The sequence below is a fragment of the Oncorhynchus kisutch genome, linkage group LG8 (genome assembly GCF_002021735.2).
Source record: "Oncorhynchus kisutch isolate 150728-3 linkage group LG8, Okis_V2, whole genome shotgun sequence".
Taxonomy (NCBI): domain Eukaryota; kingdom Metazoa; phylum Chordata; class Actinopteri; order Salmoniformes; family Salmonidae; genus Oncorhynchus; species Oncorhynchus kisutch.
Window position 1 is genome coordinate 25,778,461 of NC_034181.2, and position 17,849 is coordinate 25,796,309.

Below are 17,849 nucleotides of genomic sequence, written 5' to 3' on the forward strand. Positions count from 1 at the left end.
CCTCTACTAAACTTCACAGGCCTAAATGGGATTAGTTCCTCTCTTTGATAAGAATGAATTAGGCAACACTCAAGTAGTGGATTAGGAAAATCGTTGTGTGGGTGTTGGCTGTCTTTAGTGAGCGTGTATTTAGCCGTTCAGCTAATCTAATAGACCCAGTGTGTGTAAACGCTCTAACACTAACACAGTGGACACACACTAAGGGGGCTAGAGGAGCTAACTGGGGCTAACTGAATAGCTAGCTACCATGCTGAGGCATTCCGATGCACACAGACACAATGTAGATGCCATGACAACCAACTCTGACCCTCCCCTCCCTCCACTGTCGACAGGTGGTCTGCCCTGATCCCTTTCAAACAATATTAACACCGTTCCTGCCAAACTACTAACCCCCAAATCTGTAGCCATCAACCCCTCCTCCAACCCCCCACACACACCACTCCCACAAAGGGTTAGGATTACATGGCAAGGCCACCAGCTCTCTACTATTATCTACTACTATTATTATTATTATTAATACTATTATAAAAAGCACAAAACCACCCTCCCCACCCCTTCCTTCCACTCACAGCACACCAACCCCCACTGTGACTCAACCTTCGCTGGACCCTGGGGGCATCGAGAACTCTTTCCCTCTAGTTCTTTCTGTTATGCTATCCCTCTCTCACTTCCTCCCCCTCTCTACCACCCTCTCATCCTGTTCCCTTTATTTGACCTCCCCCTTTCTTTCTCTATCCTCTCTCCTCCTCATCTCGTTCTCTCTCGTATCAATCAGCTGTCCCAGGGGTTAAGGGTGAAAGGGGAAAACCCCTCCTCAGTCTAAAAGACTTGGTAAAACTACAGACCCATTGTGCTCACACAGACACAAACACACAATCTTTCACACTCCGCTATGTACCACTAGTGGGCCACTCAGTCTCAGAACTTCAGTATAACAGGATGTTTGGCTTCATATTCCCTTCAGGAAATGAACACAAATCCCCATCCAGGAAGAGACTGAGAGAGTCAAACCAATTATTGAAAACAATGGGCTAGCTAGTCAAAAACTGAGGGATTGAAAAGGAATGGATCAGCAGGTTGACAGGAGTTGGTGAAGCCCACAGCTGGTCCCAGGTCAGGGGATATCTCTAATACTATGAGATAGGCTACCACTATAGAGTATCACAGTATGAGCCATAATACTCGCAAAACCTAGCGGTTATAGTTCCAATCGTTTTTCCACCATTCATTTTTCCCATAAGGGATTTTAGAAACACTTCAAATAAGGGCTGTGTTTCATGTAGGTTTACCCTGCATGACGTTTTGATAACCGTGTAAATCTCTCTAGGACAAGGTGAATTTTATCAATATATTTGCCTGTATTTCCCCTGACAAAAAATGAATGCTAATTAGCTGCTAATGTGGACTTGACTTACAAATTGAGGCAAAGGTAAGAATCTCTGGATTAACTATCTAACATTAGCTAAATTTAGTAATGAAAAAATTAGCTAACTTTCTTCAAATTTACATTTTTGTGAACTGTCTTGTGCAAGTTTTAAATTGACACAATACCTGTTAGCAAAGGTGTCGTCTATCTAGAGATGATGTGCAGGAGTTTGTAGGGATTTGTACTCTTGCATGACGTATATTTTCATGCTAATTAGCATTTTCGAATCAGAGTAAATTGAGCCAAATACATTGATAAAAGTCACCTTGTCTGGGAGAGATTTACATGGTTATCGAAACATCACGCCAAACGCCTACAAGAAACACAGCCCTTTCTTAAGTGCATCTAAAATTACCCATGGGAAAAATGAATGGTGGAAAAACGATTGGAACCATTTCCCTGTTTGACTACTAGGTTTTATGGGTATTATGACACCTCCACTGTGGGGCTCTATTGGAGATAAGAACAGTCCTATGATCAGTGTTAAAATGGGTTGTGTCTTTGAGGATAAGAATGGTAACCACTAAAAGCTAAATCCCTTAAACCCTGGGCCACACACACACACACACTGCATAAATAGGTCAAACCCAGACGGAGAACAACATAGGCAGAACGCAGGCAACAGACAGTTGGAGCCACACACACACACACACAAGTCATTGTGATGCTGCTGACTCAGGGATGTTGCTGTACTCTTCTGCAGCCAACAATTTCCCAGACACACCCTCTCCCTCTCTCTCAAGTTACACACGCTCTGTGTTCACAGAGAGAAACAGAAGGTACGGTAACATATATATACCCAGGAAGACAAAGACAGAAGGCTGAGGCACACACACACTAACACACATATTGGCCTACAGAGTTAGGAGCCAAAGCTAGGGTTGGTAAAGTGTAGAGATAGCCAAGTGCCCGTTCTCCCTGATTGACAGCAACTCTTTTGTGTTGTCTGTATAGCTAGGCATTTGCACGCACACTGCAAAGATGTATCACTGCACTGTTTCCTACACAAACTTGAGAGGAAGGAAGGTCCTAAAAATTGTCAAAAACTGTTCTCTCTGCTACCGCACAGCAAGCCTTACCAATGCACCAAGTCCGAAACCAAGAGGCCCCTGTACAGCTTCTACTCCCAAGCCATGAGACTGTTAAATAGTTAGATAAATTGTTAACCAAATAGCTACTAGGACTAACTGCATTAATGTTAGAGGAATTCTAAATTCCTATATGTTTTATAGCCAAAATCAAATTCGCACTCTCTCTATTTCATTAATGAGTTGTAAATTCATTAATTATGCATGAAATAGATCGAGACCAGTTTTAAAAGTCAGGTAACAGCGTTTATTACAAGAGAATACTGCCACATACACATTTTTCCACAAGTTAAAAACTGAAAATGACATCAGCGTTTTCTAAACGTTCTATCTCTTAGAGGCCCTATAGTTTCTCGAGCTTTCGCTCCACGCCTGAAGTCAAGGTCAGTCAGTATAAATCAGCATTCTAGACAGTCTGGAGATAGTCCGTTCCTGCCACCTGGAGATTGTACAAATGAATGAACTAAGGAACAGACCTTCATTGTTACTAAACTCCTGACTACATTATATACAATTGGGAATGGGAGCAAGAGAGAAAATTCATATATGTACAGTACATTATAGCATTTGGACTAGTCAGTTCTGATTGGAATGTATACATAATTAGTCACTTCAACCATAATTTCCTCCAACAATTAACCTTTTTTTGCACTAACTTTTTTGATTCATCACATACGCTGCTGCTACTGTTCATTATCTATCTTGTTACCTAGTCACTTTATTCCTAGTTATATGTACACTACCGTTCAAACGTTTGGGGTCACTTAGAAATGTCCAAGTTTTTGAAAGAAAAGCACATTTTTTGTCCATTAAAATAACATCAAATTGATCAGAAATACAGTGTAGACATTGTTAATATTGTAAATGACTATTGTAGCTGGAAAGGCTGATTTTTAATGGAATATCTACATAGGCCCATTATCAGCAACCATCACTCCTGTGTTCCAATCGCACATTGTGTTACCTAATCCAAGTTTATGATTTTAAAAGGCTAATTGATCATTTGAAAACCCTTTTGCAATTATTTTAGCACAGCTAAAAATTGTTGTTCTGATTAAAGAAGCAATAAAACGGGTCTTCTGTAGGCTAGTTGAGTATCTGGAGCATCAGCATTTGTGGGTTCGATTACAGGCTCAAAATGGCCAGAAACAAAGAGCTTTCTTCTGAAACTCGTCGGTCTATTCTTGTTCTGAGAAATTAAGGCTATTTCATGCGAGAAATTGCCAAGAAACTGAAGATCTCGTACAACGCTGTGTACTACTCCCTTCACAGAACAGCGCAAACTGTCTTTAACCAGAATAGGAGGAGAGGGAGGCCCCGATGCACAACTGAGCAAGAGGACAAGTACATTAGTGTCTACTTTGAGAAACAGACACCTCACAAGTCCTCAACTGGCAGCTTCATTAAATAGTACCCGCAAAACAGCAGTCAACCTCAACAGTGAAGAGGCGACTCTGGGATGCTGGCCTTCTAGGTAGAGTTGCAAAGAAAAAAGCCCTATCTCAGACTGGCCAATAAAAATAAAAGATTAAGATGGGCAAAATAACACAGACACTGGACAGAGGAACTGCCTAGAAGGCCAGCATCCCAGAGTCGCCTCTTCACTGTTGAGTTGAGACTGGTGTTTTGCGGGTACTATTTAGCCAACAGTTTTCAGCTGGGCTAACATAATTGCAAAAGGGTTTTCTAATGATCAATTAGCCTTTTAAAATTATAAACTTGGATTAGCTAACACAACGTGCCATTGGAACACAGGAGTGATGGTTGCTGATAATGGGCCTCTGTACGCCTATGTAGATATTCCATTAAAGATCTGCCGTTTCCAGCTACAGTAGGTATTTACAACATTAACAATGTCTACACTGTATTTCTGATCAATTTTATGTTATTTTAATGGACAAAAAATGTGCTTATATTTCAAAAACAAGGACATGTGACCCAAAACTTTTGAACGGTAGTGTACATATCTACCAATTACCTCGTACCCTTGCACTCGGTACTGGTACCCCATGTATATAGACAAGTTATCGTTATTAATTTATTGTATATTTATTTGTACTTTTATTATTAAATGTTATTTCTTTATTTTCTTTCTCTCTGCATTGTTGGGAACGGCCCGTAAGTAAGCATTTCACTGTTAGTCTACACCTGTTGTTTACGAAGCATGTGACCAATAACATTTGATTTGATTGATTTGAGTAACAACACCTTAATGGGGTAAATACAGCCCCTGGCATTGGCTACGCTAAATAAAGAGAGGGAGCGAAAGGAAGAGAAACAGGAAGAGAACAGGGGAATGTTGAGCAACCCAAGAGGCATCCATGACCCAAACAGAGGAAATGGAACAAAAAGATAAAAAAGAGACCCAGAGAGATAGTGATACAGACAGACAGTAGTACACAGAGGAAGAATGTAGTCCAGCCATAACACAGTGCTATCTGATCAATACAATATATTATCGTACTCTCAGTAATGGAACATAGCCATGTTTACCTTTGCCTCCAATAAAAACACACAAATAAAGCATTTAGCTTATAATTGTGTTATAGACAATGGAATACCTGTAGTTACATGGGAGATTTAAATATGTAGCAGATCTTTTTTCATCCAATATTGGATATCAGTTACACTCTCTCCCTGTCTTTCGATGTCGCTAGGCTGAACCCATTACCATCAAGCAGACAGACATTTCACAGGGTTTCATCATCTACCGTCTCTACACATGGAGCCTCAGCCAGCACAGAGAGATGCTCAACATCTAGGCGACACTCTTAGAAAAAAGGGTTCCAAAAGGGTTCTTCAAAAGGTTATCCTATGGGGACAGCCAAAGAACGCTTTCAGATTCTAGATAGCACCTTTTTTCTAAGAGTGTACACATAAACATACACACTACACTAGGCCTGTTAGCCTAGCTACAGCCCCAGCCAAACTCCCAACCACAACCCCAGGCTCTGTTTGTGACCCTCATCGTAGCCAGTAAAACATTTCAGTTTCAAACTAAATTCAAATCCTCTAATAGCTGCACCTGGTACAAGGACGGTTAACTATTCGGTTAACGGTTCACTATTTTACAACTTGATCAAATCAAATCAAGCTTTATTTATACAGCACATTTCAGACATGGGATGGAACAAAATGTGCTTCACAGGAAAACATGAATAAAACAATGAAATATTTACTACACAACAAACATAAGAGGATAAAAAAATGAAAGAACAACAACCAAAAAGCACCCTAAGGAAAAGCTAAATTAAAAAGGTGTGTTTTAAGATCTCTTTCAATATGTCCACAGTTTCAGCCCCCCTCAGGTTCTCTGGCAGGCTATTCCAGAGGCTAGGGCATAGTAACTAAAGGCTGCCTTAAAACCAGCGTAATGTGTGCTCTCCGTCTGGTCTTGGTCAGTACCCACGCTGCAGCATTCTGTATGTTTTGCAGTTGACCAATGGCTTTCTTGGAAGACCAGACAGGAGAGCATTACAGTAGTCAAGCCTGCTTGTAATAATAGCATGCATGAGTCTCTGTATCAGCCTAAGAGAGAAACGGCCCACCTTGGCAATGTACCTCAGGTGGTAAAAATCTATTTTGGCTACATTCCTAATGTGTGATTTGAAATTGAGTTCAGAATCTAAAATAGATAGCACTAGGTTTTTTACATGCTATTTTATCTTCTTTGCCCTTGAATTCAAATGTGTGGCCAGATTCTCTCTCTGTGATTTGGCTCCAGCAATAATAAGTAAATAGCCACCACAAGCTAATAATCAATGGAAGTGATGGGGGAATGTAAGCATGTTTTCTATGGCCAAATCACCTTTAAGTAACATCAAATATGGAGAGGATTTGAATTGATTTCAAGTGATTTAGACCTTTTTTTTTTTACATGCTCACATGTCCCCATCAGTTTCATTGATGGTTAGATTGTGGTGGTTAAGGTTAGCTGAAGTTCATAGTTGGTGTTTAAAGAAAAATTAACCATGGACTACAGTTTCTCTTGACCCATAGACTACTTTCAGGATGAGCAACCATCTAACACAGGGTTTCCCAAACTCCCCAAGGGGTGCACGTTATGGTTTTTGCCCTAGCACTACACAACTGATTCAACTAATCAACTCATCATCAAGCAAAAACCAGAACGAACACCCCTTGGGGTCACGAGGACCAAGTTTGGGAAGCACTGATCTAACATCAAGTTGTAAAATAGTAATCTACTCCTTTAAGAAGCCAAGCCAATCAAAGACCATAATATCCTGGTTTTGATCAGGGGTTTAGCTCAAGTCTCCCTCCTCCTGTGGAAGCCTGACAGTGTTCACAGCCAGAGGGGTTTTAAAGGAAGAACACCATAATCACTACATCTGTTGTTTCCTAAATGTGAAGCTATAGTCTATGAGCCAGGAGAGACTGAAACACACACACAATGGCTTTGTTTACGTAGCCATGTTGGTTCAGAGGGAAACGTTCTGAAACTGTTCCAGTGTCAGATCTCCCTGCCCCAGCGCTAACCTCAACTATTACAGGCTGAACTATCCAGCTGACATGGGACCAGTATCTGGATGTAGAGTGGAGCAATGTGGCAAGCCTGAAGTGACAGATGACTGGATGTTTATTTTAGTCGGATGCAGGTGTGTGCACATGTGTGTCCGCCAGGCTACTGCAGGTGTATGTTGAGTCAGTGTGTGACAACAGTGTGTCCTTACCTCTCATTGGTGTGTTTGCCACCCTCCTGTTCTGTTTCCAGCGTAGCTCAGAGTTACAACTACGTCTATCGGAGTCACCTCTCCAGTCCTGATTCTCTCTGGACTACTTCTCTCCCTGTCCATCTACACCACTGTTTCTGGCCCTCTTCTGCGCAGCTCTGGCCAGTTTATCTCCGTCACTAATCTAATACAAACAGCCAGCCCCCCACATTCAGCCAAAGAGGAAATGAACAGACCACCCGCCGATCACACATACAAATAAGATGGACACACAGGCATAGACACACAGTCAAAACAAACACAAATACACACACACTCATACACATGTTGATGGGGACAATGCTAATGGGGGTCTGTGACAGACAGGATTATCGCATGGCCTGTGTAGCAAGACAATGTTGACTAAAGTGTTTGTGCTTCATTTCTTGCTAACATCAGCCACACACACCGCATGCATGTGCACACATGCACACACACACCAGCCCGTATTTCCTTTGATTCCGTTCTTCATTGATTGGACTGAAGGGATGGCCCCTGAATACATTGGATGAGGGACGTGTCCCTGTAATTAAATTCCTCTGGAGGAGAAACTATTCAGTGTGGTTAGTTAGACTAGCAGGCAGTTATGGAACAATGCCAAAGACAAGGCCTATTCAATGGGACATTGAAGATCTCTGTATCACTGTGTTAAATAAGAACCAGTTTTCTCACATACCAATATGAAGTTATATTAAACTAGATGTGTTAATGGACTTTGGCTGGTTGCTTTGACTTCTGCTGCAATGGTAATTTCTACCTAAATTAGCCCCATAGTCTTTTCAGCCAGAGAAGCTCTTCTCATCACCTAATGGCTTGACCATATCATTCCCAAATAGCCGAAGCGAATAAGTGAGGTTTATTGGATTAAGATCTGTGCTAGTCATGCGAACTCAATATCAGTCCACTGGAAAATAAGAAATACAGCGACTTGCCCAAAACCTTTAGAACAACACAGCATTACGTCACTGGAAAACTGTGAGATAGTTTCAAAAAATGAATTGGATCAAGCCAGGCACAACCGCTAGGATGTTGGCAGAGGTAACCAGATCGGCAAATGTAGGAACTGAAGGCAAATTAGTGTCACGCACGCCGTCACCGCATGTTAAACAGTGCGATGACACATTGTTTACAGTAGAAGTGACATCTACAACACAAGCAACAATGTTGCCAGTTTACACAAATGTTACAGACTCGCGTCCGATTCAAATCACAACATCTTTGTAGCTGCATCGCGCGCTACTACTCATTTTTGGGGGAAACTGTGGCAGGCTAGATTATCTTCGATGGTCACCCGCAAGAATAGCTAGCTACAGTAACTAGCTAGCTAGCGTTTAGCCAAACAGTTGGAAGCCACACACATTTCGTAAAATACAAAAATTAATTGAAACCTTGAATACGATATCAAGAAAAAAAACGAATTAGCTAACTAAATTCCGACATTTTACATCAAAATGTAGCGTAAACTACTATACATTATAGAGTTCAATTTGTTAGAAAAAGCAATAACGTTCGCTGGTGGTATTTTTTTCCATAAACGTGCCGAGTATAATATCAGTTATAACCACAATTAGTTATTACTCACCTGCCCTATACAGCACGGAGTAGGTCTACACATCTTGTTATGGTTGTCAAAAATTCCCTTTCAGAATTCAGCCCACTTTTCAGTTCGGTACAGACGGACGTTCTCGCATAAAATTCTACTCAGAGCGCATGCAGTACGTGTACTTCCCCGTCTCTATCTCTCTCTCTTTCTAGCCCCCTCTCTCCTCCCACTGTTTTTACCATGATGGCGTTACTTGTTACAGGCAGGTGCTCATCGCACAGACAAAATGCAAATGCAGCGTGACTCAAAGCGAGTAAAATGCCATAGTAGAGCTACTGTGTAATAAATCAATATATGAAGCATTATAAACAGTTAATACGCACGACAAAAAATATACTGAATAACTATGGCACATTTAATTTAGATGATTGTATTTTCTTATTTTATTTCTATCTCACATCCGTTTTCGTCACGTTGTTGGGTTCATATAGTTTCTATTCATGATAGTGACGCTATTCAATGAGGGGATATACCGTGCATTCAGAAGGTATTCATACCCCTTGATCCAATCCACATTTTGTTGTTACAACCTGAATTCAAAATATATTCAATATTTTTTCTCTCGTCCATCTACACACAATATATCATAATGACAAAGTGAAAACATATTTATAGAAATGTTTCCAAATGTATTGAAAATTAAATACATAAATATCTCATTTGCATAAGTATTCACACCCCTGAGTCAATACTTTGTAGAGTGATTACAGCTGGGAGTCTTTCTGGTGAAGTCTCTAAGAGCTTTTCCACACCTGTATTGTACAACATTTGCCCATTATTGTTTTCCAAATTCTTCAAGCTCTGTCAAACCGGTTGTTGATCATTGCTAGACAACCATTTTTAGGTCTTGCCATATATTTTCAAGTACAGTGCCTTGCAAAAGTATTCATCCCACTTGGCGTTTTTCCTATTTTGTTGCATTACAACCTCTAATTGAAATCAAATGTATTTATATAGCCCTTCTTACATCAGCTGATATCTCAAAGTGCTGTACAGAAACCCAGCCTAAAACCCCAAACAGCAAACAATGCAGGTGTAGAAGCACGGTGGCTAGGAAGAACTCCCTAGAAAGGCCAAAACCTAGGAAGAAACCTAGAGAGGAACCAGGCTATGAGGGGTGGCCAGTCCTCTTCTGGCTGTGCCGGGTGGAGATTATAACAGAACATGGCCAAGATGTTGAAATGTTCATAAATGACCAGCATGGTCAAATAATAATAATCACAGTAGTTGTCGAGGGTGCAGCAAGTCAGCACCTCAGGAGAAATTGTCAGTTGGCTTTTCATAGCCGATCATTAAGAGTATCTCTACCGCTCCTGCTGTCTCTAGAGAGTTGAAAACAGCAGGTCTGGGACAGGTAGCACGTCCGGTGAACAGGTCAGGGTACCATAGCCGCAGGCAGAACAGTTGAAACTGGAGCAGCAGCACGGCCAGGTGGACTTGGGACAGCAAGGAGACATCATGCCAGGTAGTCCTGAGGCATGGTCCTAGGCCTCTGGTCCTCCGAGAGAGTGAAAGAGAGAATTAGAGATAGCATACTTAAGTTCACACAGGAAACTGGATAAGACAGGAGAAGTACTCTAGATATAACAGACTGACCCTAGCCCTCGACACATAATCTGCAGCATAAATACTGGAGGCTGATGTGGTTTATGTGTCGGGGGGCTGGGGTCAGTTTGTTATATCTGGAGTACTTCTCCTGTCCTATTCGGTGTCCTTTGTGAATCTAAGTGTGCGTTCTCTAATTCTCTCCTTCTCTCTTTCTTTCTCTTTCTCGGAGGACCTGAGCCCTAGGACCATGCCCCAGGACTACCTGACATGATGACTCCTTGCTGTCCCCAGTCCACCTGGCCATGCTGCTGTTCCAGTTTCAACTGACCTGAGCCCTAGGACCATGCCCCAGGACTACCTGACATGATGACTCCTTGCTGTCCCCAGTCTACCTGGCCATGCTGCTGCTCCAGTTTCAACTTCCACCTGACTGTGCTGCTGCTCTAGTTTCAACTGTTCTGCCTTATTATTATTCGACCATGCTGGTCATTTATGAACATTGAACATCTTGACCATGTTCTGTTATAATCTCCACCCGGCACAGCCAGAAGAGGACTGGCCACCCCACATAGCCTGGTTCCTCTCTAGGTTTCTTCCTAGGTATTGGCCTTTCTAGGGAGTTTTTCCTAGCCACCGTGCTTCTACACCTGCATTGCTTGCTGTTTGGGGTTTTAGGCTGGGTTTCTGTACAGCACTTTGAGATATCAGCTGATGTACGAAGGGCTATATAAATAAATTTGATTTGATTTGATTTGATTTGAAGGTACTCTGGTCAGATGAGACTAAAATGTAGCTTTTTGGGAATCAAGGAAAACGCTATGCCTGGTGCAAATCTAACACCTCCCATCATCCCGAGAACACCATCCCCACAGTGAAGCATGGTGGTGGCAGCATCATGCTGTAGGGATGTTTTTCATCGGCAGGGACTGGGAAACTGGTCAGAATTGAAGTAATGATGGATGGCTCTAAATACATGGAAATTCTTGAGGGAAACCTGTTTCAGTCTTCCAGAGATTTGAGCCCAGGACAGAGGCTCACCTTCCAGCAGGACAATGACCCCAAGCATACTGCTAAAGCAACACGTGAGTGGTTTAAGGGGAAACATTTAAATGTCTTGGAATGGCCTCGTCATAACCCAGACCTCAATCCAATTGAGAATCTGTGGTATGACTTAAAGATTGCTGTACACCAAATCAAATTATACAAACCCCCCCCCCCCCCCATTTTTTTTATTTTAATTCCAGGTTGTAAGGCAGCAAAATAGGAAAAACACCAAGGGGAGTGAATACTTCCGCAAGCCACTAGATTTAAGCCAAGTTGCCTACTATCCATGGTGGTGAAACGGACAGCACTCTCCAAGGTGCTAATTAATTCAAAGCATTTTAGACTTCACTGCAGTATGCACACATACTTGAGTATAACTGCGGGCCTTACACAAGTCCGAATTTCTTATAGCCTAATTTTCTAGACGTCAGTGTACAGCAACATTTTTAGACAACACTTCAGAACACCCGCCATGTACACATACTCAGCAGTGGGGCTTACAAGACCCCAATTTCATATCATTTTCAAGACATCAATGTAACAGTAGAACAAATATCTCAATGTCGGAATATAACTTCAAATAAAATAGAACAATGTAGGCTACAGCAGAACACACATATGAGAATATTTAGACCTCCTGCCTATGTGATAATATGAAGCACATATTAAATTACAAACTTGTTTTGTGCTGTGAAAGTAAATGAAAAACAATGTCCTACCTTAGTTTTCCAAACATTCCACAATGACTCTCCCCATGTCAAGGCCATTTAACTCTTGCGAGTCAACTTCTTGCTCAAAGCCAGGAGCGGGCATGAGACTGATGTTTAGCTTCATTCTAAGGCTTTTTGCATATTGTACAGCCCAACTTTGAATTCTGCATGACAAGCCAGGGGTTATACGTTTGCTTCTTCTTGAACTGCAAATTGCACCTGCTCCGACCACTTCGTCGGTGGATGCACTGGGGGGTGGGATAAATAACGAGGAGGCAACTTGATTTAATGCTGATTGCTTTTACTAGAATGTCAACAGTGCGAACAGTGAAATATGTAATCAATTATGCCACGAGAGGCAAATAGGTGCCGGAACAAACAAAGTCAAATCTGAGAGGTGCACAGGATCCGACTCAAAATAAGCACGGGATTTAAGTCAAAACTGTAACTCGGCCACTCAGGAACATTCACTGTCTTCTTGGTAAGCAACTCCAGCATAGATTTGGTCTTGTGTTTTAGGTTGTTGTCCTACAGAAAGGTGAATTCATCTCCCAGTGTCTGGTGGAAGGCAGACTGAACCAGGTTTTCCTATAGGATTTTGCTTGTGCTTAACTCCATTCCGTTTATTTTTGTATCCTGAAAAATTCCCCAGTCATTAACGATTACAAGCATACCCATAACATGATGCAGCCACCACTATGCTTGAAAATATGGAGTGGTACTCAGTAGTGTGTTGTATTGGATTTGCACTGAACATAACACTTTGTATTCAGGACCAAAATGAATTGCTTTGCCACATTTCTTTTCAGTCTTTCTTTGGTGCCTTCTTGCAAACAGGATGCATTTTTGTGAATATGTTTTATTCTGTACAGGCTTCCTTCTTTGCACATTGTAAATTAGGTTATTATTGTGAAGTAACTACATTGTTGTTGATCCATTTTCAGTTTTCCACTATCACAGCTGTTAAACTCTGTAATTGTTTTAATGTCACCATTGGCCTCATGGTGAAATCTCAGATCAGTTTCCTTCCTATCTGGCAACTGAGTTAGGAAAGATGCCTGTATCTTTGTAATGACTGGGTGCATTGATACACCATTCAAAGTGTATTTAGTAACTTCACCATGCTCAAAGGGATAGTCCATTTTCAATTGTTTTTATTTTTACCCATCTACCAATAAGTGCCCTTCTTTGCGAGGCATTGGAAAACCTTCCTGGTCTTTGTGGTTGAATCTGTGTTTGAAATTCACAGCTCGGCTGAGGGACCTTACAGATAATTGTATGTGTGGGGTACAAAGATGAGGTAGTCATTCAAAAATCATGTTAAACACTATTATTGCACATAGAGTGAGTCCATGCAACTTATTATGTGACTTGTTCAGCACATTTGTACTCCTGAACTTATTAGGCTTGCAGTAACAAAGGGGTTGAATACTTATTCACTCTAGGTATTTCAGCTTTACATTTTTTATTAATTTGTAAAATGTAGAAAAACATCATTTTACTTTGACATTAAGGTGTGTAGGCCAGTGACCTCAAAAATCTAAATTTTAAATTCTGTAACACAACAAAATGTGGAAAATACTTTCTGAAGGCACTGTATGTTGAACAAACTGTGTGTGTGTGTGTGTGTTTAAAGCGTTATTGTAGAGAAAGAGTTGGGTGTTTGCTTTTCATAAAGTTCTCAGTTCCCTTTGTCTTTTAGGTAACCTGGGTGATGACACTGACTCCCTCTTCTCAGACTCTTCTTTCTTTCTTTTCCACAGAGAAACGCAAACAAGATAGAGGGAGGAATGTTTAGAGAGGGGATGGTTTTCAGTCGGTGTGTGTGTGTTTGTGCATGCGTGTGCGTCAAATGTATTTGTGTGTGTGTGTATGTGGTACAGGACCTTCACATGGATACAGAATGGCATGTCTGAGCCCACTCACAAAGGCAACGTTTTCTTAGTCTTTACGTTGGAAGTCATCTGGGAATCTGAGAGCCTGGGCATGTATTTATTTTGATATAATGTGATGCCGAGAACCAATATCATGTGATATTGAAGTGAAAGTCATATAAGGCAGCCAGTGGTGATTTTAGCATGTATATCTTGGTGGGCAAAACAAAACAAAAGTGGGATGCAATCCCAGCAAAGACACTACACAACACAAAAAAATACATGAATTGCACTGTAACAGTGACAGACAGTGCCCAAAAACTGTTAGGGCCTACATAAAGCTGTCCCAACATCTTACCACTGCTACACCTGGCTATCAGCTGAGCCTTTCTGGCAGTGAAACAGTTCATTCAACCTCATTTAATCCCTTTTTTATTTATTTTATTTTTATTTCACCTTTATTTAACCAGGTAGGCAAGTTGAGAACAAGTTCTCATTTACAATTGCGAACTGGCCAAGATAAAGCAACGCAGTTAGACACATTCAACAACACAGAGTTACACATGGAGTAAAACAAACATACAGTCAATAATACAGTAGAAAAATAAGTCTATATACGATGTGAGCAAATGAGGTGAGAAGGGAGGTAAAGGCAAAGAAAAGGCCATGGTGGCAAAGTAAATACAATATAGCAAGTAAAACACTGGAATGGTAGATTTGCAGTGGAAGAATGTGCAAAGTAGAAATAAAAATAATGGGGTGCAAAGGAGAAAAATAAATACAGTGCCTTGTGAAAGTATTCGGCCCCCTTGAACTTTGCGAACTTTTGCCACATTTCAGGCTTCAAACATAAAGATATAAAACTGTATTTTTTTTGTGAAGAATCAACAACAAGTGGGACACAAACATGAAGTGGAACGACATTTATTGGATATTTCAAACTTTTTTAACAAATCAAAAACTGAAAAATTGGGAGTGCAAAATTATTCAGCCCCCTTAAGTTAATACTTTGTAGCACCACCTTTTGCTGCGATTACAGCTGTAAGTCGCTTGGGGTATGTCTCTATCAGTTTTGCACATCGAGAGACTGACATTTTTCCCCATTCCTCCTTGCAAAACAGCTCGAGCTCAGTGAGGTTGGATGGAGAGCATTTGTGAACAGCAGTTTTCAGTTCTTTCCACAGATTCTCGATTCGATTCAGGTCTGGACTTTGACTTGGCCATTCTAACACCTGGATATGTTTATTTTTGAACCATTCCATTGTAGATTTTGCTTTATGTTTTGGATCATTGTCTTGTTGGAAGACAAATCTCCGTCCCAGTCTCAGGTCTTTTGCAGACTCCATCAGGTTTTCTTCCAGAATGGTCCTGTATTTGGCTCCATCCATCTTCCCATCAATTTTAACCATCTTCCCTGTCCCTGCTGAAGAAAAGCAGGCCCAAACCATGATGCTGCCACCACCATGTTTGACAGTGGGGATGGTGTGTTCAGGGTGATGAGCTGTGTTGCTTTTACGCCAAACATAACGTTTTGCATAGTTGCCAAAAAGTTCAATTTTGGTTTCATCTGACCAGAGCACCTTCTTCCACATGTTTGGTGTGTCTCCCAGGTGGCTTGTGGCAAACTTTAAACGACACTTTTTATGGATATCTTTAAGAAATGGCTTTCTTCTTGCCACTCTTCCATAAAGGCCAGATTTGTGCAATATACGATTGATTGTTGTCCTATGGACAGAGTCTCCCACCTCAGCTGTAGATCTCTGCAGTTCATCCAGAGTGATCATGGGCTTCTTGGCTGCATCTCTGATCAGTCTTCTCCTTGTATGAGCTGAAAGTTTAGAGGGACGGCCAGGTCTTGGTAGATTTGCAGTGGTCTGATACTCCTTCCATTTCAATATTATCGCTTGCACAGTGCTCCTTGGGATGTTTAAAGCTTGGGAAATCTTTTTGTATCCAAATCCGTCTTTAAACTTCTTCACAACAGTATCTCGGACCTGCCTGGTGTGTTCCTTGTTCTTCATGATGCTCTCTGCGCTTTTAACGGACCTCTGAGACTATCACAGTGCAGGTGCATTTATACGGAGACTTGATTACACACAGGTGGATTGTATTTATCATCATTAGTCATTTAGGTCAACATTGGATCATTCAGAGATCCTCACTGAACTTCTGGAGACAGTTTGCTGCACTGAAAGTAAAGGGGCTGAATAATTTTGCACGCCCAAATTTTCAGTTTTTGATTTGTTAAAAAAGTTTGAAATATCCAATAAATGTCGTTCCACTTCATGATTGTGTCCCACTTGTTGTTGATTCTTCACAAAAAAATACAGTTTTATATCTTTATGTTTGAAGCCTGAAATGTGGCAAAAGGTCGCAAAGTTCAAGGGGGCCGAATACTTTCGCAAGGCACTGTAAATAAATACAGTAGGGGGAGAGGTAGTTGTTTGTGCTAAATTGTAGATGGGCTATGAACAGGTGCAGTAATCTGTGAGCTGCTCTGACAGCTGGTGCTTAAAGCTAGTGAGGGAGATAAGTGTTTCCAGTTTCAGAGAGTTTTGTAGTTCGTTCCAGTCATTGGCAGCAGAGAACTGGAAGGAGAGGCGGCCAAAGGAATAATTGGTTTTGGGGGTGACCAGAGAGATATACCTGCTGGAGCATGTGCTACAGGTGGGTGCTGCTATGGTGACCAGCAAGCTGAGATAAGGTGGGACTTTACCTAGCAGGTTCTTGTAGATGACCTGGAGCCAGTGGGTTTTGCGACGAGTATGAAGAGAGGGCCAGCCAACGAGAGCGTACAGGTCGCAGTGGTGGGTAGTATATGGGGCTTTGGTGACAAAACGGATGGCACTGTGATAGACTGCATCCAATTTATTGAGTAGGGTATTGGAGGCTATTTTGTAAATGACATCGCCAAAGTCGAGGATCGGTAGGATGGTCAGTTTTACAAGGGTATGTTTGGCAGCATGAGTGAAGGATGCTTTTTTACGAAATAGGAAGCCAATTCTAGATTTAACTTTGGATTGGAGATGTTTGATGCGAGTCTGGAAGGAGAGTTTACAGTCTAACCAGACACCGAGGTATTTGTAGTTGTCCACATATTCTAAGTCAGAACCGTCCAGAGTAGTGATGTTGGACAGGCGGGCAGGTAGCGATCGGTTGAAGAGCATGCATTTAGTTTTACTTGTATTTAAGAGCAATTGGAGGCCACGGAAGGAGAGTTGTATGGCATTGAAGCTCATCTGGAGGGTTGTTAACACAGTGGCCAAAGATTGGCCAGAAGTATACAGAATGGTGTCGTCTGAGGTGGATCAGAGACTCACCAGCAGCAAGAGCGACATCATTGATGTATAGAGAAGAGAGTCGGTCCAAGAATTGAACCTTGTGGCACCCCCATAGAGACTGCCAGAGGCTCGGACAACAGGCCCTCCGATTTGACACATTGAACTCTATCAGAGAAGTAGTTGGTGAACCAGGCGAGGCAATCATTTGAGAAACCAAGGCTATAGAGTCTGCCGATGAGGATGTGGTGATTGACAGAGTCGAAAGCCTTGGCCAGGTCACTGAATACGGCTGCACAGTAATGTTTCTTATCGATGGCGGTTAAGATATCGTTTAGGACCTTGAGCGTGGCTGAGGTGCACCCATGACCAGCTCTGAAACCAGATTGCATAGCAGAGAGGGTATGGTGAGATTTGAAATGGTCGGTAATCTGTTTGTTGACTTGGCATTCGAAGACCTTAGAAAGGCAAGATAGGATATAAATAGGTCTATAGCAGTTTGGGTCAAGAGTGTCCCCCCCTTTGAAGAGGGGGATGACCGCAGCTGC

At 41.6% G+C, this 17,849-nt stretch overlaps 1 protein-coding gene across 1 annotated transcript in view; it reads right to left on the minus strand.

Annotated features, from left to right (window-relative positions):
• LOC109896006 (serine incorporator 5) overlaps positions 1 to 9,216 on the minus strand; it is a 54,225-nt gene extending 45,009 nt beyond the window's left edge. Inside the window, exon 1 of the mRNA XM_020490174.2 lies at positions 8,827 to 9,216. Within this exon, the coding sequence (XP_020345763.2) occupies positions 8,827 to 8,859 (33 nt within the window). The 5' untranslated portion in view covers positions 8,860 to 9,216. The remainder of the gene's footprint in view (positions 1 to 8,826) is intronic.
• Between the last annotated feature and the right edge of the window lie 8,633 nt (positions 9,217 to 17,849).